The 27,588-nt window shown below is 34.1% G+C and overlaps 1 protein-coding gene across 1 annotated transcript; it reads right to left on the bottom strand.

Moving 5' to 3' along the window:
* Positions 1–7,598: 7,598 nt before the first annotated feature.
* On the bottom strand, positions 7,599–8,726 carry LOC145120586 (uncharacterized). The gene has a single exon (XM_079056392.1). It carries the CDS (start codon positions 8,625–8,627, stop codon positions 7,674–7,676), a length of 954 nt encoding a protein of 317 aa, XP_078912518.1. The 5' UTR covers positions 8,628–8,726; the 3' UTR covers positions 7,599–7,673.
* Positions 8,727–27,588: the final 18,862 nt, after the last annotated feature.

Here is a 27,588-nt window from a genome sequence, read left to right on the forward strand (position 1 = left end):
CTACTAGCCTTTATGGCTTTGGGCCATTGTTATGCCATGGGCCTTCCTAGATTTGGGGCCATAATGGGCTTTGGGTGTCATTTAGGAATATGGGCCATATTGGGCTTTTGGAGCCATTTGGTTGGGCTTTGGTTTTGGGCCAAGTAAGGAAAGGGTAAAATGGTCTTTCACCCTTGGTATTGGACAAGTGAACTCAATTCCTAGTTAAGGTTTATGGCCCGATTATTAATTGGGATCTTTATTTGATTGACTAGCGTGGGGATTTTTCAGTTTAGCAGCTTGATCATTTGTTTGACTATCAGCAGACTGAGGTGAGCTTACTTACTATACTATAGGACACTAGGATATGTTATGTGCTTGTAGTCTTTCTGACTCCTGTTGTATGTGTTATATACATGTGTGCTTGTTTTCTATATGTATGTGGGGTGAACAAGACCCATGGGTGAAATAGACCCGGTACAGCTTCGTGATCGCACATGAGTTGAAATAGACTCGATGGTGAAATAGACCCGGGGTGGAATAGACTTGGTACGACTTTGGGCTTATACATGAGTTGAAATAGACTTGGAGGTGAAATAGACCTGGGGGTGAAATAGACCCGACACAACTTTGAGCTGGTAGACATGTATGGTATGCGGTATTTTGGGGGAGCTCACTAAGTTTCATGCTTACAGTTTTCATTTTATGTTCCAGGTACTTCCTTACCAAAGGGAAAGGGCTCGGGATAATTGCATCACACACACCATGTTGATCCGCATTTTGTTGACATGATGTATTTAGATCATTCTTGACATACTCTGATTTTCATTTATGCTTTATGAACACGTTTTGGATGATGGTTTTGTTATTATAAAAATAAAATTTTTGGTCTTAAATTTTGGGACGTTACATTCAATACTCAAATGGACACCAAACCCCATTTATGAAGAATTGTTGATGATTAATTCTAAATGAAGCTTTGATTATTGTTTCAGTCCAAAATACACTCAATGACCCAAACAAGTTCGGGAACTAAATTTGTTTAATGATAGCAGTTGCTTACATCATATGACTGGGAAGAAGGAACATTATTGAGAACTTCATGATGTCGGTGATGTCAAGTTTGGAAACAATGAGAAAGCATCCATCAAAGGATATGCGAAAATAACAAATGGGAAATTTACAATAAAATGTGTTGCGTTTGTTGAAGGCTTAAAGAATAATCTTATTACTGCATCTAAATTTGTTATAGGAATAGGACATTAGATTACATTTGACGTAGAATGAAGTGCCATTGAGTAAAAAACTACGATGGAACTGCTCTTAAAATAAAAAAAGAAAATACGAATTATATCATATGGATATGAAACCAATTGTTGGTGATCCTTCTATATGCTTACTTTCAAATGTGGAAAATGATATTGAAAGATCTTGTATGCTCAAGATTCATATTAAAGTGATATTGCTAAATAACATATGTTACTAATGGGTCACACTAACAACAACTTGATACAATTGATTATTTATTAGAAATTGATTTTAATAAATATTCAATAAAACTCTTATAATTAAATTGGAAATTATTTATTTCATGGAAATAATAAATTCCATTAGCAAGTAACTTAATATATATATCATATGGTATGATTTATAAGTCATGTACAAACTTTTAGACAAATTGAATCCTTTTGTCTTTTTCCTAAAAGACAAGGTTTATATTTTATATAAAAGTTTATAAAAGTTTGACTTTCTTTCTTCTTCTTTATGCAATTTTCGAGATATGCATAAAAAAAGTGTATGACTTGTCTAATCATGCTTTAAAGGCATGGGAGACATGCTTATGACAATGGGGACAAGTTTGCTTAAAGTGCTAAGGACTAATGGTTAATAACTTCACTTTATGCATATAAATAGGCTTGCATTTGGCTAGAGTGCTCAATCCTTCACTTCTTGCAAGTGGCCGAAATCTCTTCCCTCTCTCCCATTCTCTCTAGTTTTGGTTAGAAAACTTGAAGAACACTTGCATCTTCATCTCTTCTTTAAGTTCATATTGGTTATGAACTTAAAGTTTAAGGGTTTAAGAATTTTGGACTACCATCTACATCAAGTTGAGTCATTGTTGGTGTCTCAAAGGTTCTACATTTTTCATCAACTTCCAAGCCCCCCAAGAGGATCCAAAGAACTACAAAGGTTGTTATTTCTTCATCCTTCCTTTGGTTGGCGTTTAATCTTTCTATAACTTGCAAGAAGATCCTTGGTGGGTATAAAATGTTTATGTTATTTTAAAAATTAAAGTGTTCCGTTGCCATAATTTTCTAGTTTCTGAAACTATTTTTGAACTAAAACCCAACAGATTTAAGTTGGTTATGACACGAAGACTCTCGAATATCTACTTCAAGAATATCAATTCCCTTGTTACCGATGTTAACGGTCCTTTGGTTTCTTTCAAACATATGAATTGTATGGATACCATGTATGGTGTTTGCAATATGTACCATAGAAGCAGAATCAACTAACCATCTGTTTAGAGGAACACTAATATCAAAGGACTCATAGACCGTAGATAGATTATTCTTTGGTTGCTAACCATTCCCTTATCTTCGAACACCCTTGTTGGAAATGTCTTTCCTTATGGAAAATTTTACTACAAAAGGACCCTTAAGACAGCTTCATAAATGGTCCTTGTGGTAGTAACTTCAGTTAACGGTTATAACTTAACAGAGTGAGCAATAAGGACCAACATTAAATGTTTTGAAACCACATGGACCATCTGTGAGGTTTTTAGAAATTAGGGACTAAACTTCAAATTTCGGGATACCATATGGACCATTTATGAAGTTTTTTCTTCCTATTATCATATCCCCAATTGATGTAGAATTGCACACTTAATTAGTGTGTTTTTAGGAATGTAAATTAAGAAAGAATCGCATGTGATGAAACATCTATTGGAAAATCAGTTTGTACCCTTATCTAATACATTTATTTAGTTAGTTCAATTAAATAACGTTTATGACAGAATGGGGTACCATTTTTGTCGTTATTAACTTGCTATCATAAATTGTAAATATAAAAAAATATGGGAAAATGACATTGTAGTTTATCGAAATTTTAAGTTTTGGTCTAAATGGTCCCTAACATTTTTTAGCCTTATAGGGGGGCATTAAATGGATGTCGCCATATTCATTTTCTCACTACTACCTAAAAATATGGTGAGGTTTTCTTTCTAGACATGAAACTACGATCCGCTCAACCCAAATCCATATTTCCCTCTTCTCTAAACATAAACCGAAAGTCATCGATCTCCACTTCATCCCAAATCAATATTATAATTTTTTTCCCATTTTAATTATTATTCATCTTCATATATATCGGAAAATCGGTTTTATCTATAGATTCCCCAATTTTCTTCTTTGTAATCCTATGCAACCAAATTCCGAATCGACCTAGAAAAATTAACCATGGTGGAAACAGGGAGGAGTTCATCTTCCTCGAAACGCACACTTTTATCCCCATATTCATCTCCAATCCCAACCGAGAAAACATCAAAGGTATTGTTAATTTGGGGTTTGTAAACTACTTTGTTTCTGTTGAATTTTATTCAATTTTGGCAATTGGTGGTTGCTGACAACCGGAGGCAACATCTTTGTCTACTACTACATGGACGTCGTGGAGCTCATTGAGGTGGTGGTGAATGAATTTGGTAGATGCGAGTCTCAAGAATATGAGGTTTGATCTTGTGAAGGTTGCCCGACTCCGTGGACCAGAAGCTCTGTCCATCAGAACGTTGTCGTCAACCACCCACAACCACACTCTGCCTCAAACCACCACCATTTTCTTCAATTTAGGGTTATGTTGGTATCCGTTTTTCAGCGAGGATTTCAATGGATTGGGTGGTAGGTTGTAGGGTTGCAATTATTGTTTCAAATTTTAGTTTTGCATTTGTTTTGGGTTCTGCAAATCTTGGCTAAAGTTATTCATTCTCAGGCGAGGGTTGCGATGGTGTTGGTGGTTGAAGGGATGGTTGCAATAAGGTGGGTGGCGGTGGAAGTGAATGATAATGAGATGTGCAATGGTGTTGTACTTTGCTAAAAGAAAAAGGGGAAAGTGAAACAATGTCATTTTCCCTTAAAATATTTATTGTACAAATAATCTTAAAGCCATGTTTTAATGAAATATTCCAACAAATGAGTTAATAGCATAGTTAGTGACGTGGAATGTCTAATTGACATTTAATAGATTAAACTCTACAATTGCAAAATGTGATGGTGAAATTCAATAAAAAAAATAGAGTTAAATAGTCATTGACCTTTCCTATGAGAAAAAGAAACCTTCTAATTATTAAATAGGGAAATTGTCAGAAAAGTCTCAATATTTTTAAGAAAGTTACACTTTAGTCCCAAGATTTTTTTTTAACATTAAAGTCCCGATTATTTCATTTTGGCTCAAGTTTACAAAAAAATCCTTTTTTTTTTTCTTTTAACAGGAAATGACATATTATCGTGTTTTTACAAAAAATCGGGACTTTAATGTTCAAAAAAATAATCTTAGGACTAAAGTGTAACTTTCCTGAAAATATTGGGACTTTTCTGACAATTTCCTTTATTAAATATGTCATAAATTAGATTTTATAAACATGTTTCATTGAATTATAACTATCTATTATGTGGATGTAATGGATGATTGTGGATCAATCAGTTCAAAAACTAAGATAAAGGTAAAATTGTAATCTTAACTTAATTAATTTTGGTAACTAAATAATTAAAATCAAATCCCTTTAATTTAGACAAATTAGTTTAAAGCTTTAAAACCCTAAGCCACCACAGTCGACCTTCTTCTTCCTCACACAACGAACCATGTTTTTCTCCTTCCTTTCCACTGTCTGCCGCCATGCTCCTCGTCTCCACCGCAACTTCTTCCTCCTCCTCGTCAGCAACAACCACCTCGAAATCGTTTTACTAAAATCAATTAATCGGCGCCAGTTGTGTCGAAAATCACAAGTTCGAAAATGTTCCCACCTTGTTTGTATTGCCGCATAGAGCACGACGAACAATCAATAGGGAAAGGGGTGATTATATCTTGATATAAATTATATAAAGACTTACTTTGAAAATTTTGTATCGGAATAAAGAAAAAAAAAAAAGAAGTTATAAGCGATAAACACGATGCACATATATGAGGGTTCTAAATTTCATAAATATATTTATGGGTTTTGCAAACATGTGTTAATTTGATTTTAACGGTGGTTGAATAAAGTGAAATCATTAAATATATTGTTTTGTTTTGTTCAATGAAAGGTAGTTGGGGTCATGGAAGATGTGTTTTTACCAAAAAGTAGACCTTGAAAGCATTACGTATTTGATCGCTTGCATCTTTTCTTTCTTTCTTATTTTTCTCTTTTCATTGTATATTTTGATACATGTATTTTCATAACTGATATCATACTTTTTGTTTTTCAAATACAATATGGTTAGAAACTAATAACAAACCATTTTATTACACTCCATATTTTTTGTCACATATAAATGAATGCTACTTTATATCATTTATGTTGTTATTTAGTTGTATGCTGCTAATTAAAACTTGGAATATAATTACAAAATTAACAAATGATATCAACCTAATATTCATATGTTTTTTACTATCTGTTGATTTGTATTTTGTTAATTAAAGCATTATTTCATATATTAATTGTGCTTTGTTTGTTATTTAATTTTGCATATGGTGTTTTGCTTTTATTGAACTGTTTGTTTGATCCAATACAGTCGGTTGATATTTTTTTCATTTTTCTCAGACTTGCAAACCAAGTGCATTCTGTCAGAATTGTATACATTCTGCAAATATCATGTGTATTCTGAAAACTGATGCTTGAAGAATAAACCGTATAATTGTAAATGATTCTTAGCAACAATATTTATCAGAATATATTAGTATGTTTGTTAAATATCGATGCTTTTTATTTCTAATTCTTAGTTTTATTATTTAAAATACATGTTATTCTTTAACCATTATTAGTCGTATTCTTTCAAAATAAATGCAATTTTTGTCCATAGTCGTATTCTTTAAGAATAAATATAGTTTTTAATAATTATTAGTCGTATTATTAATCATTATTGGTCGTCTTATTTTTTTCATATAAATTGTTATTCTTGATAGTTATAAACAACTTCATAAAGAAAAAGATTTCATATGTATAAATGTATTATGTCAAAATATTTTTTCATAAAAAAATTTATAAGCGTATTCTGCTAGATAGTTAGTTAGAATACAATAACAAATTCATTTAATCAAAATATGTATTCTATCATAAATATATATCTTGACATTCTTATGGATTATCATTCTAATAGAATGTTATTCCGACAGAATAAAATCGGATATAATTAAAAATTATGTTAAATTAAAATTGAATTAATTTAAAAAATCATAATTTTTAAATCAAGAGAATTAATTATCCCTAAAAATCTGAAATTTTCCTTTTTAAGTTTATTTCAATTGACTAAAATACCCTTATAGTGTAATTAGATGGTATTTTTCAATTATTTTTAATTCAGTAATATTCATTAATCACTTTCTTAAAATAACTAAAATAATTGGTCCACAATCAACCCTACATACACACAATAGATAGTTAGAATACAATAACAAAGTCCAATGATGGTGTCTCAATCTATTTAACTCTGTTGAGTTTAATGCATTGTGGATGACATGATTAAATAATCACTTGACTGGTTGCCGAAGAGAAGGAAAGTCAACTTTAACTTTGCCAATTCTTTATAGAATAATCCCAAGAATACTGATTTTTGAAAATTTTAAACAACTAAACTCAGATCGAACCCATAAAAAGTAGTGGTGAGTCTAGAATAGAAAACAATATGGTTCCCTAACCAAATTCAATCATGTCGATTCAAGAGAAAATTAGGTTCAATCGAGTCGGTTCAACCAGAAAATAACTAGTTTAACATATATAAAAATTGGTGTTGAAAAGACCAAGCCCAAATCAGTCTTTCTTTAAAAAAAATTATCTAAAACAAACTTATACTTGGAGTAAATCAGTCAAAAACATGTATGAACAAGTTTCTGATGTGGAAATATGAAAGAGAAAACATCTATTTATAAAGGAAACACGTTCACCACTTTGTTCTTAGAGTCGATATGGGACTTTTTCATGCCACTGAATATGATATTTCTTATATCGTGTATAGTTTATATTTATTTTTCTTCCTTTTTTTACCAAACACATTTAGGTAGGTTATACAAAATATTTAAGATAGGTCTTAAATGTATTTTATATATAACTTATTGTAAAAATTTAACTTTATGTAGGTCAAGTGACGCACTTGGCACACGATAACCTCACCACTCAAGAAGATGAAATATGATTGTATAAAATTTCATGCTTCCTTCAATTCAAAAACTCAAAAAGTTTTCTTTTGCTGTTTTTTAATTCTAAATTAAGTAACGGTTTTTTTAACAGAAAAACTTAATATGTAAATTAAGTAAAGTTTTTTTCTAAATGAAGTAACGTTAATACATCATGCAGAACTTAATATACAAAATTCCGTACATAGAAGTTTTGGCTAATGGAGACAGGATCGTTGATTTAACAAACATCAAAGTCATTAGAAGTAAAAATATATTTCGAAATCAATAATATTACAAGTAAGAATCTGTTGATACAAAGTACAAACAAAGAACTAAACATTATGAGTTCGAATCACATGTCCAGCCATGGAAACTTGAAGCGCTTCCTCTTCATATGCCCTTCTTTCCAACTCTTCCAATCTAGCTTTCTTCTTCTCTTTCACAAACATGGCTACCAATAGTAACCCCAAAAGAAAAGCCCCAATCCCTGCCCCAAATGAGCTTCCAAACACCACCTTCCACCGCTTTATCTTCTTCCTCTCCGGCAATAATATTGGTGATTGTACCACCAACCCAAAATGGCCTTGGCTCGTGGTGCCACAAATGTTTGGCGCAACCTCTTTTTCAAGTGCCACCTTACCATCGTCTCCAAATGTTGCACACATTTGTATCCTACCATGTAACGTGTTGTTCTTTGTCATTGTGTAATTACGGAAATCTATTTTTATTCCATTTACTTCTGGTGACTGAATTTTGACCTCAAATTGCACATTAAACTTTGTATCGTCGACAGCGTTATATGCTAATAAACCTAAGACAGGAGACACAAGTTGATAACCTACTAACTCATGGTAATTATCATAGTAAATATTCGACCAATTGTTTCCTAGATTTTGTGTTACTACAAGGACTCTTTCTACATATGGATGAACATCCACACCAACTCCCAAGTGAAATTCTTTGATACTTGCACCATACCTTTTGAGGCTTCCACAACGATACTTCACAGTGCTCACATTAACACCTGTTAGATTTGATGGCAAATGAACGTTGTATGACATGCCTGTTTTGAAGTTCTTGTACGACTTGAACGTGTAATATCGAATTGCAAGGTCGAGGAGTCTTGTGGACTTGATTCCTTGAGCTTGGATCGCAAATTTTGTGGGTAATGCCAAGAAAACTAGAAGAACCCAAGTCAAAGAAAGATGATTAGAGCCCATTAACTCGAGGACGTGAATGTGTTTGTTTGCAGATGTGCATATCTTGACAAGCTCTTGCTTTCTCATGTTATGTTGAAAAGAGGAAAGTAGGGTTTGTCTATCGAAGTTTTATAATGTTAAATGATCTAAAAAGGGTTTGAAGATCATCATAGGACCATAGGAGTGTTGAGAGAGAAGTCTTGTGGGGTTGTAATACTGATTATTGTTTGTCAAAAAGGTAGTTGCTTTTGAAGGGTGTGTCGTGGTGGGTCGGATGGTGAGGTGGGCAGCTGCTAAAGAATTCTTTGCATGGGGTGACAGTTGTAAATGTGTAGGCGTGTTATAAGTGCGGAGATAAACAACTTAAATTAATAAAGGTGAGGCAAGATCTGAATCCTATTTGATTTTCTTTGGGGTTTATTTAACTTATTCTTATTATAACTTACCAAAAATTTTGGAATTAGAGAATTTTGTTGTTGAATATTGTCTAACATTATTATTTTTGAGCTTCTATAGTTCTCTTATAAACGAATTCATGTGTATCTAAAAAGTATCACTATCATGTTTTTTTCTTAAAATTCTCTCATAATTTTGAATTTTAAAATATAGGCAAAAGTAACGAGTTGAGGTTGGAAGAATGATTTGTTGTAGGGGAGGTTGTGGGAGTCTAATGATTGTGATTTGGTTTGTCAAAAAAGCGGTGGGCATGGCGTGCTTAGCCATTTGACAATGGCTCCCATCTGCAATCATATAGTGTGTGATTTTGATCAACATGTTCCTCACATTAAAATTAATATTTTTTATTTTGTAAAATTATAACATTGATGATTAATTATGTTATATTAAGTATTATAAAACTACAATCCAAACAAGGAATTCAATCTCATCAAGCTTCCCTCCACTCCAACTGGAGAGATCCGATTATGAATGTATGTTGATTCCGAATCCAACATAAAGAGTGCAAATAAAAGCACCAAAGTTCATAGGCTTCAACTTTAAGATGGCCTGCCTTTTAAAAAAAATGTGGACGAAACTTTAGCCAAGTCAAGCTCGTCCAATTCCTTCTCAATTGAGGTGGATCAAATAATAGAACCAAGGACCCCATTGACTTCATTTGGAGGGGGTATATGAAGAGGAATTAAGAAGAAGTATTGAAAGACAAGGCGCCAATATAACTTTAAAATGAAAGATTGGGGTTATGTGAAACAAGATTGGACCAAATCCATCACCCTCTAGTCACATACATTTCATCGGCATGCAAGAGACTTAAATGGAATGTATCAACATGTATTTTTTTTTTTTCTTTTGAACAACAACAATTTTCATTACCAATCAAAAACAAGAAAGAAACTGGAACAACAGCAATCTTCTTTTCTAATCTTGGGGTCACTCTTATTTTGATTATGTTCTGAAAAAAGATAGGGAGGTCTTATATCCATGTTGGATCCAATTGTGGTTATCGGATAGTGGATTGGTATATCGGACTAATGAGCCTGGTCACATATTCTTTCATGGTCAATATTTCAACAAACACAACCAAATATTATTAATGGAAAACTAGCAAGGAGCTAGCACAAAAAACTTACATAAAAATAGCCTCTATAAGATTAAAGGAATACAAAACTATCTTGTCAAAAATTAAATATTTTCTAAAATTATTTGGGTGGAAAACAATATTGGTATTATGGGACAACCAAAGAACCCAAATTGTAGCAAATATCACGGTCATCTTTTCATACTAGTCAAACGTCTATCATCTAACCAAGTAAGTAATTCTTGAATGTCAATACAAGTCAAGATTTGAAAATCCAGCTATCGACCCACATTCTTCCGAATGCTATCCACCGCAATGCACTACAAGAAAATGTGATATGTTTTTTCAGCACTAGTATCACACAATAGACACATAATATACTCCAAGTCAATGCCTCGATTGACCAAATTATCCCTAGTTGGGATACGACTCTTTAAAACTCTTCACAGAAGCACGTTAACTTAATTAGGATTGTACTTCATCCATCAGGTAGTATTCGGACTTTGAGGCAACATCATGTCATGAATAGAGTTCTAGTAGAGCTAACCAAGAATTCTTCCATAGATTCCAAATCCCAAATCCATTTATCAAACGAATATGTAAGCACAATTGTATCTAGATTGTGGATCATATTGTTGAATAAAGCAATTCGGCTCCCCCTCTCATCGGCCGGTGTCAATCCCAAACATCGCCACTTCCATTCAATTTATCTTTGGTTAAGAAATTATAATTATTTTGAAGAGCGAGTAAGTGTTGAAATCTAACTTTCAAGGAAAAGTTACCACACCAATTATCAATCCATAATCTGGTTTAACTCTTATCTCCAAGCCTTTTTTCAAGGCCTTCAAATTAATAATACCTTTATAATGAAATTTTTTACACAAACCAACTATATTCGATCAAATTGTGGAACTTTTGACATCTTCATCATTCAAAAAACCGCCTATCTATCATGCACGAATTTAACGACCTTAACCCACAAAGCATCATAACTAATAGCAAATCAACACTGCTATTTTGTAACAAAGCCACATTAAACACTTGAAGGCTTCCAATATCTAAAACACATTTATCTTTGGAGGCTAACACCACATCCTAATTCACCTAATTACTATTGAAGAAAACTTAGAGACGATTCTTACACAACATCAAGAACCCTCATATCATTAACAAATTAAGAGTCAGAAGGTTTTCCTCAACTTACATAAAAACCTCACTACAGGAAATACGCTCACAATGAAACACACATTCTAATCTAACAATGATCTAAGAACAAAGTCTAACAAGATCAAAAAAGATACAGGAAACCCTAAATCGTTGGATAATGAGAACGAGAGAGAAAGACGATGAACTCTAAAATATCTGAAGTGAATGAATTATCTAACTCCCAACAACATAATATATATAGTCGGGTCAACGAAGACCCGAAGACCCGTGCATAAACTTGAACTCATATGAAATATTTGCACTTCAACCCTCAAACTCATTCAAACTTTTACCTGCACCTAATAGATAACAAACAAAAACAAAACACACCCTTACCTTCAAAATGTTAGTTTGACAATACAAAAGTTATTAATTTTAACAGCCCCCCTCAAACTAACCATTTTGAAGTAAAAAACTAGTTTGAAAAAGGATCAAACAAGCATAGTTTTTCACACAAAACACTATGTTGAGAAGAATAAAGAGATGTAGTTAAAATAACTGCAACCTGAATAGAAGAACTAATCTTAACCAATTTATAACACCTTTTGATATTTTTTCCCTTATAAAATGAACATCTATTTTAAAATGTTTTGTCTTATCATGAAAAACAGGATTAAGAGCAATTTTAATTGTTGACTCATTATCACAAAAAATATTTACAGGAACAATATTTGTCAATCCTATATCACACAATACCTTTAAAACTCATATTAACTCACATGAAAGAGTCCCAAGAGCCCTGTACTCACACTCAGTAGAAGAAAGAGATATAGTAGACTGTTTTTTACTTCTCCATGATATAGGAGAATTACCAAAATAAACAACATAACCACTAACAAATTTTCAAGAAAACAAACTTTTAGCCCAATCTGCATCTGAATATCCTCTCAGAAAGAGAGAATCAGACCCAGATTTTAAATATGAAACTCTCATACCAGGATTATGCTTAAGATACCGTAACAGTCTCAGAGCAATTTGTAAATGAAACTTATTAGGCTTATGCATATACTAACTTAATACCTATACAGAATAAGCAATATATGGTCTAGTAATAGTCAAAATAATAAGCTTTCCAATAAGTTTTTGAAACTCAGTTATATTTTCAAGTAAAACACTATTATGATCATTAATGAAAAGATTTGATTCAAGTGGAGTTTTTACAGTTTTAGATCCCAACATCCCAAACTCATGAAGTAACTCTAAGCAATATTTTCTTTGAGAAAGATAAATCCCATTAGGATCTTCTACAACATCAATGCCTAAAACGTTATTTCGGTTTTCCTAAATCTTTTATAAGAAATTGGGATTTAAGAAAATCTTTTACCTTATTGATCTTGAATTCATTATTACCAATAACAAAAATATCATCAACATAAAGTAATAAAATAACAACATAATTTCAAATATTTTTAACAAACATATAATAGTCATTAAGATTATGTTTAAAACCAAAACTTACCAAGGAATCACTTAATTTTTCATTCCACTTTCGTGGAGCTTGTTTCAGACCATATAAGGATTTTAACAATTTACAGACTCTATTATCATTCTTATTATATGATATCCTAGGGGTAAAACCGTATACACATCTTCTTCTACAAAACCATAGAGAAATGCATTATTAACATCAACTTGATAAAGATTCCAACCAAAATTAACAGCAAGAGTAATAATAACACGAATTGTTATAATTTTTGCTACATGAGCAAAAGTCTCCTCATAGTCAATACATTCCCTTTGATTGTAGCCTTTAGCTACAAGACAAACTTTATATCTTTTTATATCTCCATTAGCTTTATATTTAATTTTATAAATCCAATGACAACCAATGGGTTTTCTGTTTTTAGGTAAACCAGTTATTATCCAAGTGTTATTCTTATAAAGTGCCTCTATTTCTTGATTCATAGCCTTAACCCATTCAGGATTAAGAGAGGCTTCAGAATAAGATTGTGATTCTAAAGACTTATCCAAGTTGGAAACAAGACACTTAGACTCAGCAGAAAATGAGGAATATTCTAGAGTTTTTTTTTCAATTCCATATTTGTAATTTCCTTCTATGACATAATCAATAAATCTTGTAGGAAGACGAGACACTCTCCCTGTACGTGTGAGACCAATCGACTGAGAATCAAGGGGCTCAGAAGTAGTCTAGACTGATTAGTTTCCTCAGCCATATCAAGAAAATTAGTACCATACCCAACAGACAAAGGCACAGAGGACTCCCTAAACCAAAGATAGTATCCGAACTATCATGAGTAGCACATGTTCTAGTTAGATTATGAGGTGAACTATTGCCATCTGCTGATGATCCAATCTCTAGTTATTACTAAATTCATCAAAAAATGACTCAGACTGAGTAGGCTCATCACAGGAAAAGGATCAACCCCACAAGAGTTCTTATTAGTCTTACCAAAAATAGAACTTTGCATTTTGAAAGGAAAGACAGACTCATAAAAATTGATATCCCTGGAAACAAAGACAGAATTTGAGTCAAGACTTAACACTTTATAACCTTTCTTTTCCAAAGAATATCCAAAAAAACACATTTTTCAGCTCTAGCAGCAAATTTATCATTGTTATTTAAGTTTGTAGAAAAACAAAAACACCCAAAGACACGAAGATTATCAAAGTTGGGACACTTTTTATAAACCAGTTCATAAGGAGATAAACCTTTTAAAACAGATGAAGGTGTCCTATTAATAAGAAAGACAGAAGTAAGAATAGCATCACGCTAGTATTTCAAAGGAACTCATGACTGAAAAATAACAGACCTAGCCACGTTTAAGATGCACCTATTTTTCCTCTCCACAACACCATTCTGTTGTGGAGTGTAAACACAAGATGTCAGGTGAAAAACTCCAATATCTTCATTAAAAGTTTTACATGGAGATTTAAAAACTCAGTTCCATTATAAGACCTTATAGTTTTGATATTAACTTGAAATTGATTTATTTACATTTTGAAAAAAATAATATAACTTTGATAAACCTCTTCTTTGGACTTAAGAAGAAAGACACATGTAGCACTTGTGAAGTCATTAACAATAGTCAAGAAAAATATGAATCCACCTACAGACTCTACACGATATGGTCCCCACATGTCTAGATGAATGAGTTCCCCTAAGGACTTGGTGACATGTTGACTATTGTGAAAAGAGTCTAGTTTGTTTTGCCTTATGACACACATCACAAGGAGGTAAAAAAATATTACTGAAATTAAGTTTATTTTTAAGCACATTTAACGCTTGATTAGCAGGATGACCAAAGCCTGCTGTTCCAGGTAAACTTAGAAACACAACAAGAATTTTTTGGAATGGAGGATTTATTACCTGAAAATCTGGGATCAAGATAATAAAGTCCCCCATATTGATTACCAGTCTCCACTGTCCCCTTGGACTGTGAATCCTGAATGTAAAAATTATGTTCATTAAAAACAACTTCACACTATCTTTGCATAGCTTGTGAACAGATAACAAGTTTATATTGAAGTCATGAACAACAAAAGCATCAAACAAAGTTAAAGAATTCGACAAATGCAAGTTCCTAATTTTATTGATTTGGGCAGAAGACCCATTTGGGTGACTAACCCTTAGATTCAATTTTGAAACATCAATAGAATCATGAAGTAAGGACTTTGAAGTAATCATATGTTAACTAGCTCCTGAGTCAACAACCCATTTAGAAAGATTGGAATTAAGAAAATAATCACATGAAATACATGCCATGTTGTCACCAACAGATGATTCGCCTAATCCTTGCTTACTGTCACCAATGAGTTTAAGAAATTTAGCATATTGATCATTTGTAAGATAATGGCAATTAGTACCATTATTAACCTCTTTAGAACCTAAAGACTCACGGTTACAATCAGTAGTAGAATTACCAGAAAAACCTTTTGGTAGATTGTTTGATGCAGACCTTGGTTTATAATCTTTAGGGTATCCAATTATTTAAAACACTTTTCTATAGAATGACCATTTAAACCATAATTCTTACACTGAGTAATTTGACCCTTAGGTTTAGATTTCTTTCGATCAACAAATTTAGACACAAAAGTGGAAGACGAAGTCTTATTGTTAGAACTTCACAAATTTAACCCATGTTTTTTATTGGATTCTTCACGAGACACTAAGGAGAAAACAGTTTTAATAGACGGTAGAGGTTCCATTAACAAAATGTAGCTTTTAACTTGATTTTAAGACTCATCTAAGCCACTTAAAACTTGCATAAGCTTCATTAATTTTGAATGATTGTTGAAATTAGCAGAAGCTTCACATGTACAATTAGTTAGGTTAGTTAACCCATCAAATTATTTCAAATAATAATCAATTTTATTAAAATAGTCAGACAAAGACAAACTACCCTGAGTAAGAGAGTTGATTTTTTGGTGCACGTTAAAATTGACAGATCCATCCGCCTTATTATAAGTTTCAAACAATCCAGCCCATATTCCTTGAGCATTTTCATAACAAGCATGATTAGCATATATATTTTCAGAAATAGATCCAAGAATCCAAGAACAGGTAACTACATTTGCCCTTTCCCATTTAGATTCTTTAATTGGATCAATATTAGGTTTAGGCACAGTTCCATCAGTAAAACCAAGTTTCCTACAAGCTTTTAAAGCCATAATCATGGAACTACACCAAACCATATAATGCTCAGTTCCTAACCGTTTGAAGTTACCCACACTAGTAATAACATTATCAAAAGGGTGAACGTAAAGAGGATCATAAAAATTAACAACAGATTAGTTTTCGCTACCACTAGAAGATTAATCAATTAGACCAATGATAATAGCAAACAATCAAGAAACCAGAACACAAAAAAAACTAGACAACTGCAATGAAAAAGTCCAGATGTTATCCATGGTATGTTAGGATCCAGGACCGTCAGACAGAGTCGGAAACCAGAAAAACATAAGAACATATAGGAAAAATCAACAAGTATCTGGTGTACACAAGACAACCAGGATCTCCCACAACTACAACTAAGAATAAGATGTCGAAAGGGACAAGATATGCTTACAGAGGTCCTATTAGTCACTTTTAAAGTGTAGTTTTACGGATCGACTCCCGTAATTCCGTTCCCTCTAGAGTTAATCGGTGATGAACTACGTTCTCTAAAGAGTTATTTCAGAATACGACAGGGATTAATCGATCGAAGAAACAACATCGTGATTCAACAGAGGGAACACGATCTTCAATCTAACAACAATAGCGAAGCTTCAAGGAATCTAAAAAGAAACATGAGAACTCGCAGTAACCAAGATCTTAACAGAACATAAAACAATAAGGAAATTTCGATTTAGGGTGATCAAAAAGAAAACCTAAATCGGAACCAAAAACCTTATAACTTCTCAGTTTAAGTCAAGGATTTAGAGTTTTACAAGAAGACCCTAAATTAACCAAACTGGGAAGATCGGAATAATCGGAGATCAAAAACGATTGTACCTCTTGAGACGGAGAAACGCCGACGACTATCGGAGAATCAAATTAGAGCATTGTGGCTTTGATACCATGAATAAAATTTAGATACGATTCTTACACAACATTAACAACCCTTATATCATTAAAACATTAAGAGTCATAAGGTTTTCCTCAACTTACATAAAAACCTCACTACAGGAAACATACTCTACAATCACAATGAAACACACATTCTAATCTAATAATGATCTGAGAATAGAAAGAACGAGAGAGAAAGACATTGAAGTTTAAAATATCTAGAGTGAATGAATGATCCAGCTCCCAACAACAGAATATATAAACAGGTCAAGGAAGACCAAAAGACCAGCACATAAAGCCGAACTCATATGAAATATTTACACTTTAACCCTCGAACTTATTCAAACTCTTACTTGCACTCAATAAATAAAAAAAAAAACAAAACATAAACAAGGAACCAATCAACACACCCTTCATCTTTCTAACATGCGACAGACCATAAACAGCTATATATATATATATATATATATATATATATATATATATATATATATATATATATATATATATATATATATATATATAGGGTGAGGTTCAATAGCTAACCATTATTAACAAGGAACCAATCGTTAGTGTCGGAAATTATAATGATCAACAGCCAAGGGAATGGATGTACACTTGTATATTGGACGTACATGCATCGAATTATACCATAAAACCCACATCTTTACCAAAAAAAACAGCTCATTACCAAAAAACTCACATTTTTTTCTTTTAATTTTTTTAAGCCGCATTTTTTATCAAAAAAAAACGAATATACTATTGTTCATGATGTTTTGTCCTTTTTCAATAGAGATCCATGTTGATATATAAAAAACAAACTCTTTTTTTAGAAAAAAAAACCCAATTTGTTATGTTGTTTTTTTTTTAATATTTAAGTTTATTTTTATCCTAAAAAAACTAATGTAACATCCCAAATTCCAAAAGTATTATTGAAGGGCTTAAAGTGTAAATTAAGGAAAGGGACTCGACGAGTAGGCCCGCTTACTCGTCGAGTCGGAGCGAGATTCTGTCGCGGTTTAAGTGGGCAACTCGCCGAGTCGGCGGCTTGGACTCGACGAGTTGGTGCTGTAGAGAGAAAACCCTAATCTCGGGGGTTGTGCCCTATATAAAGAACATTATATCCCTCCCTCAGCCTCTTTACTACCCTTTTGAGATCCAGAAACCCTAAAATCGAGTGAGCCTCCATTAATAGAGAGAATAGAGCTTTGGAGGAGGAAATCTTGGGAAGGGGCTTGAAGATTAAGAGGCTTGCTGCAAAGGAGTGGTGTAGATCCGGGATCTACTTCAGTTGGAGCTTATATTGGAGGTAATAATCTGTTGCTTGGGCTCTTTTGCATCTAGATCTTTTATCATTTGAGATTTGGGGCATGTTTGGTATGATTGAGAGCTATTTCGAGTTAGAGGCTTAGATCTGAGGTTGCTACCTCAGATCTAGGCTTGTGATGCTCCTAAATGTCATAAAGCTCCTGTCTAAGAGTTGTTGGTGAAGCCCCCTAGTCCTTAACCCTAGCCCTAGAGTGTTTTGGGCCTATATCTCCTTGGTTTCACGTAAAGTTTGCCACTTTATGTGAGGGTTAGACTGTAGAGGAGTGGATCTATGGATTGGAGGCCCTGCATGGTTCGAAAAGACATTGTATGGATTGAGAACTGGAGAGACTCAGCGAGTCATATGGGTGTACTCGACGAGTTGTATGAACATGTGCATGGACTCGGCGAGTTGGAAGAACAACTCGGCGAGTCTGTTGAAGATTGCCTTGGACTCGGCGAGTCTGTTCTTGGACTCGGCGAGTCTGGTCGCAGAACCCCAATCTCTTCTGGTTAAACCTCGAAGCAGTGAGTCGGGAGGTGACTCGGTGAGTTGAGCAGGATGGGACTCAGAGATCGTTGGACTCGATGAGTCTTGGGGTGACTCGGCGAGTTGAGTCATGTTCTAAGAGTTTTCAGAGTACAAGGACTCAACGAGTCAACGGGTTGACTCAGCGAGTAGAGTCAGTCATGAAGTTTGACTTTGGCCTGAACTTTGACTTTGACCTTCATGGGTGTTATGGTAATTGGTTATTTATGTCAATGGTCCATTGATGGCAATAGGTGTTGGGGTTTGGAGCAGTGCTTCGGGAGTGTGCTTTCGTGGTTCGGTTCTTCGTTTCAGGTGAGTTATCCTCACTGTACCCAAGGGTCTAAGGCACCAAGGTCGGCCCTTTGAATTGTTGTTTAGAGTTTGTTATGTTTTGTGATGATATGCTTGCTAGTATCCTGGTAGACAGGATAATGATATGAGGATATGCTTTGTTAGCTTAGTATCCTAGAGGATAGGATAGTTAAATGATGGCTAGTTCTATTGGATCAGCACCCTGGTAGTTGGGTAGTGGTTATGAGTATAGACATGTAGTTGGTCTTGCCTTATGTATGCTGGTAGGAGGTAACCCGTGGGATATGCATGTTGAGCCGTAGCAGAGGGTATTCCATCCCGGTAGGATGATAGGACCATATGTTGGGTTTTGAGCATTCTAACACTTCCTAAGTGTACATGCAACCCTAATAAACCTTGGATCTATGTTTGTTTAAGGTACATGCAAAATATTAATTTCCAAGGTTTATAACCTATCTAGCATGGCATGGGGTACTTTTAAACATAAAAGAACCAGATGAATTACATACCTTTTGTTGATTGCTGATTCCTTGGAGTTTGAGAGCCAAGCACCAATAATGTGAATGCCTCAAATGGAAATCACAAATCACCACAAACTTGGAAAATGTATGAGAGAGTATACTAACACTTAGAAATCGGCCACCACTATTACACACACACTAGGGTGTTATTTCATGCAACATGAGCTTGTTTATATAGTGTGCATGGTTAGGGTGAAACCCTAATAACCCATGTCTTTTCCTTTCTAAGGATCCATGGGTTAAAAGCTCCATGGATCATCCATGGACTTCCACATAAGCTTAGCCCATTAACAAATGAGTATTAGCCCACACCATATAAATATAATAGCCCATGATTTAATTACTCTTCCTTTTAATCACTAAATTAATTCATAATTAATTCAAGATTAAAACTAATTAAATAACATGACTTTTTATTAATATATTATAACTTATAATATATTAATAAATCGTAAGTATACAATTCTCATAAAATTATCCATAAACAGTTTGGGTGAAGTGCAACCCAAATGGACCATGCCGGGTCGGGTCAAGTATATACCAAATAAGTTATGGAGTTAGACACCTTATCCAACAGTCTCCCACTTGGATAAGTCTAATAACTGTATTTGCGTATGTTACTTCAGGAACCAACCAGCAATCGTAGCTCTCGAAAACTCTGTTGAACTATGAAGCGTCATTTTAGAGAAGTGATCATATAATCCTCTGTTCTCATGATATCAGCCGGACAAATACATGGAACAACGTCGTACTTATTGTCCAGCAGTTTGTTTCCAGATTTCCGATTTGTTTGACAAAGAACTAAATTGAACACATCAATTAGGTTCTGACCGGGCCCGGTACATAGGTCAAAAAAAAATCATCGAGGGGCCCAGATATCGCTTCTAATCCTCCAAGGACTAGAAGGAACAGATAAACTTCGACTCATATACTTGTTTCTACTACTTGTTGAATTATACACAAAGGCACGTTTTATAACATCAAGTTACTGATGCGTTTACGTGCAATCAATGCACAACCAACTCATAGGTAACAAGTCATATCTCTAGGTTTGAAGACATATATGATATTACCGTCTCACGATCACTCGAGATAAATTCCATGAAGTGATACAAGTGAGCGTGGGTTAATTCCAATACTCATAACTTATGAGTACTCATGAATGTTGTAGCAACCATTGCTATGTCTAAACACGTTTAGCCATCTACAAACTCGATTCATGACAGTCTTAATTCATACCTACTTCCAACATATGAACGACTGTGGAGTGTTTAAATAACTTAGTCATTCGGAAAGAATAACCTAGCTATTCTGGAAGTCAAAACATGCAAAGTGAAACACAATAATAATCGAATCCAATATGGTCTCAGAACCCTTTTGAATATAAATAAAACTACCTTTTATTTATCACCATATTGATTACACATTATTCATTGTATAATGTTTCAAATAATCAACTTAATACTTGAACAAAAACAACAGTCGTCCCATGCTCCTAGCATGTACACTTTGTTTTTCTAAACAATAGTTATGCCATACTCCAAGTATGCGCACTATGTTTGTCTATGATCTTTACTTTGTGAAATAGATCAATGAACATGATTCCAATGATGCTCATTTCACAATCCCAAATCCTTATTGTAAATGTAAGAATTCCTAATTCCTACCATTTACCAAAAAACTGTTAGATTTTAAACTTATATGCACTGATCCTCTCGTAATGATTATGCACAAGGTCACCAAAACCTTGTCATCAGTCATTACAGAGGATTCCAAAGGAGATCATCTCTATGGAAACGAACTCTCATATTCAAAGTACATTGCTTTGAACATCCTTCTTGCATAAAAGTTTCTAACTTTCTCATAGATTCTTAATATCCAACTCCCAATATGGAAAATTTCCATATTCCTATTTTGATTATCATATCTGAACAAGAGCTACCTCTTTTCAGAATATATCCATATGGTCCTTCCAAAATTTAACACTATACTTCCAACTGTCCCTGAGCAACCAATCTTTGGTGAGCCTTAGATAGTCCTCGACAATTGCTTAATCATTTTAGTCTTATCCAATTCTAGACTTTTCCCTTCTTAATGCTCTAAGCATTTGGAAAATTTAGAAAGGATGAATATTATAGCACATGTGACCGATCCTATACCCGAAGCATATGGGACACGATTCACGGTGTCTCACATAAAGACCTGATACTGGATCAGTCTTTTGCTACAATATTTTTTATTTTCCATGTTTTCAAAAATCGACTATGAAGAGGGATGTCGTGATCATAATCGAATTTGAGAACGCAATATATATAGAATTTCCTTATGTTGAACCATTCCAACATAAAATTCATATATATATCCTTGACTAAAGATGATTAAGAACTCAATCTAAGCTTTTAGAATTGAAATGAAGTATAATTTCCTCTCCCTTAATTATAGCAAAACAACTTTTTCAACCCCTACAACTTTACGAATTGAAACTTTTGTTTTTCTATAATTAACATTGCTAACTTGCAACACTAAACATAATAATCATGCTCCCACTAACATGATGATTATCAGCATAACACTTATGCTCCCACTAGCTCTGACATATTTCCAGAAATCAGCTGGACTTCTGAAATTTAGATTCGTACATCCTTTCTTAGATAGCTCACATGTGTGTCTAAACAATTTCCAGAACTATGAAAAGGGATGTCGTAATCATAGTCTTAATTGTTTAGACCTTTGCCATTTCTCACAAGTCCATGTTAGTGTGCCGGTTAACCACACACGCTCCACTAATGACTTTGAGAATGCAAACATCACAATTGCTATCTACTTAAAATCTTCTTAGTGAAAGCATTTCCTCACCATCATTTTCATGAATCGGAGAGAAACCTTATGACACTTAGATTTTATGGTGTATGAGTTCCTATCCATGCGAATTTGTCAAAACCATAATCACAAGACAAGGTTAGTAACAAATTCAGCCTTACATGGATTGAACTTGTTCAATCTTAATTTCTTGTCATCTGGTAGCACAAGGCCCACCAATGCTTCCAAGCTGTTATGCACACAGTTTAGAACTAACAGAACTCATATGCATAGTTAACTCAATAGGAACAGACACAGAAACAAGAATTATGTCAACTTAATAGGTTGCAAACCTTAAGTCGTGTGCTAGTGATAAAACTCAGGTTTTACTCTTGATTAAATCTTGAAATCCTTTCAGGATCTTTAAGACTCCCACTGTCCTCTTGACATATAAGTTTCCCTAGTCAAGAACCATTCCTTGACAAAACAAATATTCAAGGGATAGTGCAGATTCTTATCAAGATAAACACTTCACACAATTGGTCTTAGTTGGTCTTTGTTTTATCCAAGACATCACAACTTACCAATTTCAAATGTACAGGAGTAGAAAACATTTTACACTACATTTGATAAGTGTTTTAAACCTTACTTTATGTCACTCAATGTTACAATCTTGGAGTATGACTCTAAGAGTTGTTTTGGAACGAAGTATGATCCATCTTCTTGATTTTAACCATTCCAACAATTCATGACCCCTCATCTTAGTCATAACAATGCACTAAGATGTCCTTAGAGTATGAATTTGTGATATGGTTTCATAATCATTAAGATGATCATAAAAACATGTATGATCCATCTTCTTGATTTTAACCATTCCAACAATTCATGACCCCTCATCTTAGTCATAACAATGCACTAAGATGTCCTTAGAGTATGAATTTTGTGATATGGTTTCATAATCATTAAGATGATCATAAAAACATGATACTAAAGTACTCTCCCATCTTTTCAGATTTGAGAAACTTTTATCTTTCTGCCAAATTTGATTCATCTCATCCGTTCTGCCATACATTGAAACTTTTCCAATGTTACAGAATTATACTTAACCTTATAAGTATAACCATATTTACTAATCTTTAGTAAATCATGACGAATTGATCTTTATGGTGGACCTTGACCAGCACACACCCAGTGTACCTAATTCCTTAGTCCTTCAATTGACTCACATATGCATGTGATCAATGAATTAGTCTTAATTTTACAAAGATGAAAATTCTCATTCATCATACAATACAACTTGTATGATTCCAAGTTTCTGTCTAACTGAAGCTTGGGTGATGAGAACCTTTCCTCATTTGGTAAATTCAGACACTACCACATATGAGAGAATCAAACTCATATTTCCAATATTGCTAGAAACATACAAACATCAATTTCCATAAATGCCATTGTAAGGGGATATAATATAAAATAAACTAAACAAAACTTTTATTTCTTTATTAAAATGCAGAAAAATATTCCTTACAATGCATCTTCAAATGAAAACTATGATATTACATATTTCCTAGCAATCTATCATAACTTTTAAGTAGTAGCTCAAAAATCCGATCCTCGAACCATGCGGTAGAAATCCATCTTCGTGATCAGATTCAGCACACTCTTATTTTAACCTTCCTTTTGCTCGATCCTGCTAAACATCAAGATGCAACCTAGTCACATCATGTAATAAGAATCAACAATTAGGAACTTTAACAAAGTTAGATAGTGGACTTACCTGAAGCCGAGTCAAACATTTTGTCTCTACTTGCTTTCAAATATTTCAGGTATTCAGGGCAGCTTCGCTTCCAATGTCCCTTCTCATGACAATAAAACATATAGACTCTTTGGGAATGGTACACGAGACAATCACAGACTTAGCCTTTCCCTTTACCTTTTGGTCAACCGGGTTGACCAAGGTCGATCCCCTTCCATTGGGACGAGAAAGCTTTTCTGGACTTCCAATGTTACCATTGTCCATGTCCATGGAAGTTTGAGAAATAGATTTTCCATCAATATTTGCTTGACCATTGCGCCAAATCATTGCTGATTCAGCAGCGACAAGCAAATAAGAAAGATCTATTAGGGTTATGTCGGGATCTGTCATATGGTAGTCTTTAATAAACTCACTATATGACTCAGGAAGTGACTGAAGAACCCAGTCAACAGCGAACTTCCTTGAAATAACAGCACCCAACATTCTCAACCTGTCTATGTGTGACTTCATTCCTAAGACATGAGTGCACACAAGTCTTCCATCTTTATGTTTCATTTCTAGTAGAGCTTGAGTGATCTTGAACCTTTCAAGTCTTCGGGCTTGTGGGTCAGGAAGAATAAATGGAGGAGGTGGGGGGAGTGAAGCATGATGTTGAGGGACATCATTTTCAAGAGGAAAGCTTGTTTCAAGCGATTTGGGAAGATCATAGTTGTCTGAACCAGACATCTACAATGGGAGAAAATCAAGTTAGTTGATTCAAGTCCTTAATATAACACCCAATATGAAATATTAAGGCTAGGACCCAACACAATATTTTATAACTTGGAAGAGGGATGTCGTAATCCAAGCTATAAAATATTTGAAGGTAGGTGAATGACGATTCACCAATTTCCACCATGAAAAACGAAATAATTTATTAGGTTTTAATTGGATTTGAAACTCCTAGATCTTTTGAGATTCATTGAACTTTTCAATGGCATGTTTCAATCTCGATTGTGCCCTTTAGGTTTTGTGACTGGGATGCCGAGGATCACAAAACAAGGTGTGAATAACCATGCAAACTCACTTGGTACCCTTAATATTATCACCTAATCGATGTGCCAGTTAACCACACACGCTCCACCGATCTATGATAAACATTAAGTCACCCTTCGTGATCCTTACTAGTCCAAGTTAGTGTGCCGGTTAACCACACACGCTCCACCAACGACTTGGTAAGGTACAAAGTGTGAATTTCATGGGTTAGCACCATATTCACATTTTCCTAAAGTAACTAAGATTGGGAATTTATAAAAGGTTTAGTTACTTTATAATATTAATTATACTTTTAATGAGAATTTAAAGTCATTGTCCTACCCGTTCGGCTAACGACCCTCCACCGATCAAGGAAGCGGTGGGTGAGAATGGACACCCATTAAGTTGCCATTTTATAGGCAACAACCTTATACCCCCCTTATAGACCGGCTTCGTGAATGAGGCCTACTAAAGGTAGAACGACTTATTCTTATACATATATATATATATATATATATATATATATATATATATATATATATATATATATATATATATATATATATATATAATTAACCATTAATGTTATAAATAGTATAAGGGTTGAATTTTAACTTTTAAAACTCTAAGGGTTTGGAATTAAAGTTTATTAAAGTGTGTGAAACTTTACAAATTCCAAAACTTGAGGGCAAGTTTTGTAACTATCCAAAACTTTTCATTTCATAACTTATGAATTAAAGGTTCATAAAAATGAAGACTCTTCATTTTATGTAACTTATGTGTTTTAAGTGTGTGTTTAAAAGAAGTGACCTTTGGATATCCATAACTTGAAGACAAATTATGGACTCCATTAAAACACATAAATGATCAAGAATTAATCCTAAACAATTCAGCAAATAATTCCTATCATCTTCTAAATTCATAAGAACATGAACATGATCATCAAAGTTTCAAGAATTATATGAACACATACAAAGCATGAAATTTTGATATAAGCTATTGTAAATGCATTAGAACAACCATTACACCAACTAAAACAAGTTTTAAACACCAAAACAGTTTAGGGTAATGTTTCTAGTCCATTTCCAGCAGCAAAAGTCGAAAATCTGCATTCTGAGGCTCCTACTCGCCGAGTGCACGAACCTACTCGGTGAGTAGGATGAGTTTACACATGAACTCGGCGAGCCCCCCCATGGACTCGGCGAGTTCATCAGTCAGACAGCAAAAAATCGACTTTTTATCACTATTTTGCATCAAGTATCAAACAAACAAGCCTAGGCTATGATACCACTGTTGGGTTTTGAGCATTCTAACACTTCCTAAGTGTACATGCAACCCTAATAAACCTTGGATCTATGTTTGTCTAAGGTACATGCAAAATATTAATTTCCAAGGTTTATAACCTATCTAGCATGGCATTGGGTACTTTTAAACATAAAAGAACTAGATGAATTACATACCTTTTGTTGATTGCTGATTCCTTGGAGTTTGAGAGCCAAGCACCAATAATGTGAATGCCACAAATGGAAATCACAAATCACCACAAACTTGGAAAATATATGAGAGAGTATACTAACACTTAGAAATCGGCCACCACTATTACACACACACTAGGGTGTTATTTCATGCAACATGAGCTTGTTTATATAGTGTGCATGGTTAGGGTGAAACCCTAATAACCCATGTCTTTTCCTTTCCAAGGATCCATGGGTTAAAAGCTCCATGGACTTCCACATAAGCTTAGCCCATTAACAAATGAGTATTAGCCCACACCATATAAATATAATAGCCCATGATTTAATTAGTCTTCCTTTTAATCACTAAATTAATTCATAATTAATTCAAGATTAAAACTAATTAAATAACATGACTTTATATTAATATATTATAACTTATAATATATTAATAAATCGTAAGTATACAATTCTCATAAAATTATCCATAAACAGTTTGGGTGAAGTGCAACCCAAATGGACCATGCCAGGTCGGGTCAAGTATATAATTCTCATAAAATTATCCCTAGTATGTTGATTCTGTAGAATGTTATGTGGTTGCCTGTTATGTATACATGTTGCTAGTTTAGGGGCATTCCAACCCGATGGTTGTGGGCTAGGAGTATTCCATCCCGATAGGATGATTGGGCTCATATTAGGTTGGCATTCCAACCCGATGGTTGAGGGGCCTGGGGTATTCCATCCTGAGGGATGATTGGGCCCATGGTAGTTGCTATTGTATGATAGGAGGTGGGGCATTCCAACCCGATGGTTGTGGGCCAGGAGTATTCCATCCAGGTAGGATGATTGGACTCATAGTAGATTGGCATTCCAACCCGATGGTTGAGGGGCCTGGGGTATTCCATCTTGCGAGATGATTGGGCCCATAGTAGTTGTAGTAGTATGTATAGGTGTATGGGCATTCCAACCCGATGGTTGTGGTCCGAGAGTATTCCATCCCGGTAGGATGATTGGGCTCATAGTATGTTGGCATTCCAACCGGAAGGTTGAGGGCCAGGGGTATTCCAACCGGAAGGTTGATTGGACCCATGCATGTTGTTCTTTGCTGT

Source organism: Lactuca virosa, chromosome 6, assembly GCF_052849685.1.
Source record: "Lactuca virosa cultivar CGN04683 chromosome 6, Lactuca_virosa_CGN04683_v6, whole genome shotgun sequence".
Lineage (NCBI taxonomy): Eukaryota > Viridiplantae > Streptophyta > Magnoliopsida > Asterales > Asteraceae > Lactuca > Lactuca virosa.

Excerpts from the sequence above, each read along its gene's own strand:
- LOC145120586 (XM_079056392.1), bottom strand. The coding sequence starts at position 8,627 with ATGAGAAAGCAAGAGCTTGTCAAGATATGCACATCTGCAAACAAACAC.